This window comes from Bubalus bubalis, chromosome 16 (assembly GCF_019923935.1).
Source record: "Bubalus bubalis isolate 160015118507 breed Murrah chromosome 16, NDDB_SH_1, whole genome shotgun sequence".
Classification (NCBI taxonomy): domain Eukaryota; kingdom Metazoa; phylum Chordata; class Mammalia; order Artiodactyla; family Bovidae; genus Bubalus; species Bubalus bubalis.
Genome location: NC_059172.1, coordinates 35,617,788 through 35,621,148, shown reverse-complemented (window position 1 = coordinate 35,621,148; position 3,361 = coordinate 35,617,788). Strand labels below are relative to the sequence as shown.

The 3,361-nt window shown below is 37.2% G+C and overlaps 1 protein-coding gene across 1 annotated transcript; it reads right to left on the bottom strand.

Moving 5' to 3' along the window:
- Positions 1–2,150: 2,150 nt before the first annotated feature.
- LOC112579494 (olfactory receptor 52A1) lies at positions 2,151–3,142 on the bottom strand. The gene has a single exon (XM_025265935.3). It carries the CDS (start codon positions 3,099–3,101, stop codon positions 2,151–2,153), a length of 951 nt encoding a protein of 316 aa, XP_025121720.2. The 5' UTR covers positions 3,102–3,142.
- Positions 3,143–3,361: the final 219 nt, after the last annotated feature.

Sequence of the window (3,361 nt, the reverse complement as noted above, 5' to 3'; positions counted from 1 at the left end):
GTGAGAATTGGATCATAAAAAAAGTTGAGTGCAGAAGAACTGATGTTTTTGGACTGTGGTGTTGGAGAAGACTCTTGAGAGTTCCTTGGACTGCAAGGAGATCCAACCTGTCTATCCTAAAGGAAATCAGTCCTGACTATTCATTGAAAGGACGGATGCTGAAGCTGAAACTCCAATATTTTGGCCACTTGAAGCAAAGAACTGACTCATTGGAAAAGACCCTGATTCTGGGAAAGAGTAGGGTCAGGAGAAGGGAATGACAAAGGATGAGATGGTTGGATGGCATCACCCATTCAGTGGACATGAGTTTGAGCAAGCCCCGGGAGTTGGTGATCTACAGGGAAGCCTGGTGTGCTGAAGTCCATGGGGTCGCAAAGAGTCTGACATGACTGAGAGCTGAAATGAACTGAACTGAACTGAACTGAGGTTTCCTGGCACCGAAGATTATACACATTTTAAATTTTAATTAGTGTTGTCAAATTACCTGCCCTAATGTACACCTTTACTTATGGTTAACTGAAAACTGTTCTGGAATAGTTTCCCAAATTGCTAAAATCTCCTTTGCTATATTAGGATAAAAACATGTGAAATATCATGTATGAAACGAGTTGCCAGTCCAGGTTCGATGCACGATACTGGATGCTTGGGGCTGGTGCGCTGGGACGACCCAGAGGGATGGTATGGGGAGGGAGGAGGGAGGAGGATTCAGGATGGGGAACACATGTATACCTGTGGCGGATTCATTTTGATATTTGGCAAAACTAATACAATTATGTAAAGTTTAAAAATAAAATAAAGTTTTAAAAAAATAATAAATAAATAAAAATAAAATGAACAGGATATACCTAAAAAAAAAAAAAAAAGACTTTAGGCTATAAATTAAAGGTCGATTTTTAGTATCCATTTCATAGAGAAGATAATATAGAATTAATTTTTTTCTGTTTTCTCAGAATTGTAGTTAAAACCTAAAGCTGAAGAAAAATTCACTAAGTTACTAATAGTTGCCAAGGCTTACTAAGTTGTATCTGTCTCTATCGCTACTAATGACTATCATCTCTCCTGCCCATGATTTTCCCATTTCCTGCTCCAATCTTAGCATTTGAGAGAGTAAGGACATTCATGATTTGTCCTGTAGTTTCCTTATTCCCTGATCTTGGGAGAGTAGATAGTGTGACTTTCCACACCTGGACCCAGGGGAGTCAGTATAATAAAATTCTCAAGAAGATTGGATGTTTCTCACAATGTGAGAGACTGACACTCTGGTCCTCTAAGTATTTAATTTCTCATAAAATCCGGAGATTTATTTGTGCATTCTACAACCATTTCTCTCTCATTGTCATGTGTCTCTTTTCCTCTCATTTGCTAAGAAATATAAGGCTACAAAGCTTATAAACTCAATATAATTAATTGCTGTCTCAAATTTGCCATTATGCTGTTATTCTGTAGCATAGTATTTATAATGACCTAAGATTTTAATAACATTAAATGAATTAATAAAAAGTAAATGATGAAAACAGCAGAAAAAGTACTGTTGTGGAAAATCAAGCACTTACTGCTCATGTTTTTTGTGCCTATAACTTCCTGAATGACCCTGAAAATATACTGAAATTTTTAGACTTTATTTTCTCATTACTAACATAAAAATAGAACTTCTATTTTGCTTTGTTTTTGATAAGAACAATAACATACACTTCCTCCATTTTTTTTTTTTTTTTTAAAGAAGACCCAGATGACCAAGAAACAAAATCAAGAACTAGATTTATTGAGTACCTGGACACTGCAGAACATTAAGCCTTGGGTGTATCTAAATTCATTGAAAGATCCATAATTTGTGACTCTTTCCAGAGTTGGATATTTACAAGAGGACACTCAAGCAGGTACTAAAAAAAATGAAAGAGAAATTTAAAAGAGAAATATTCACTATTTTCCTCCTTTATGTTTCTCATTCTCATTATCCAGCTAAGATCCACAATCCTATTGACTGCTTTCATGCGCTAATAGCTAATAGCTAATAGCTAACATGCTGGCAAGTTGAAAAAAATTAATTAAATACAAAACTTTAGCATTTTCAATAACAATGACTTTTTGTTGTTTTATCATGTTGTGAAATAGTGTTGCTACTCACAAAAAGGTAAACATAAAAGTTTTTCTCACAGTAAATTTTTGGAACAAAATATTTTTACCATATGGACACGGATCTGCTTGGTCTTTGCACCATAGACAAGTGGGTTAAGAAATGGAGGGACCAGCAGATAAGTGCTAGAAAAGAGGATGTGAATATAAGGAGGGATGTGAGAACCAAATCTATGCGCAAAGAAGGAGAAGAAAGCAAGGGAGTAGAACTGGAGGAAGACACAGATGTGAGCAACACAAGTGTTGAATGCTTTCAACCTAGCCTCCTTCTGAGGCAGACGAAAAACTGTGATGAATATCTGTATGTAGGACAACATGATTAATACAATGTCAAGCACAGCAACAGTGAAGGCCACAAACAAACCATAGATTTTGTTGACCCTGATATTTTCTGCAGCCAGTTTCACAACAGCCATATGTTCACAGTAGGAATGAGAGATGACTGTTGTATGGTAAAACTGTAATCGAAACTTTATCAGTACTAGGCATGGTGCTACAAGAATGGCAGCCCTGAGTGTTACCAAAGCTGCTATTTGAGTGACTAACTGGTGAGAGAAGATGGCAGCATGTCTGAGTGGATAACAGATGGCTACATAGCGGTCCAGGGCCATGGCTAGGAGGATGCCTGATTCTGTGCACTGAAATGTGTGGATGAGCCACATTTGAAGCAAGCAAGAATCAAAATATATCTCTGTTACATGAAACCAGAAGATTCCAAGCATCTTGGGCACAATGCTTGTGCTGAGAGCAATATCTGTGACTCCTAATATACCTAGGAAAATATACATGGGCTGATGGAGACTGTGTTCTGATATGATGATCATCAAAAGTAAGAAATTTCCAATCAGAGCGATTAGATACATGGCACAAAATGGAATCCCAATCCAGCACTGCACAGATTCTAGGCCAGGGATCCCTATAAGGGTCAACACAGAAGGCATGAAGATTGTAACGTTGGAAATGGACATAATCCTTGAGTCTCCTGATGCAAACCCAAGTTTCTCATTCAATTCTACTTTCTCTCCATCTTCCTAGTTTTGCCCAAAATCATCATATTGAGTCTTTCTGATTTATGCAGAAGTCTTGGATAATATCATCAGTCTCATTTACATGTAAAGGGTAAAACATAGGTCAACAGAGAGATCACTGTTTTTAGGAAAGACATCCACAGACACAGTATCACAGTTCTTGTACCACAATAAAATGTTATGTGCAGAGCTGGGCAATG

Bases quoted from the DNA above. Each gene is read 5' to 3' on its own strand.
- LOC112579494 (XM_025265935.3), bottom strand. From the start codon at position 3,101: ATGTCCATTTCCAACGTTACAATCTTCATGCCTTCTGTGTTGACCCTT.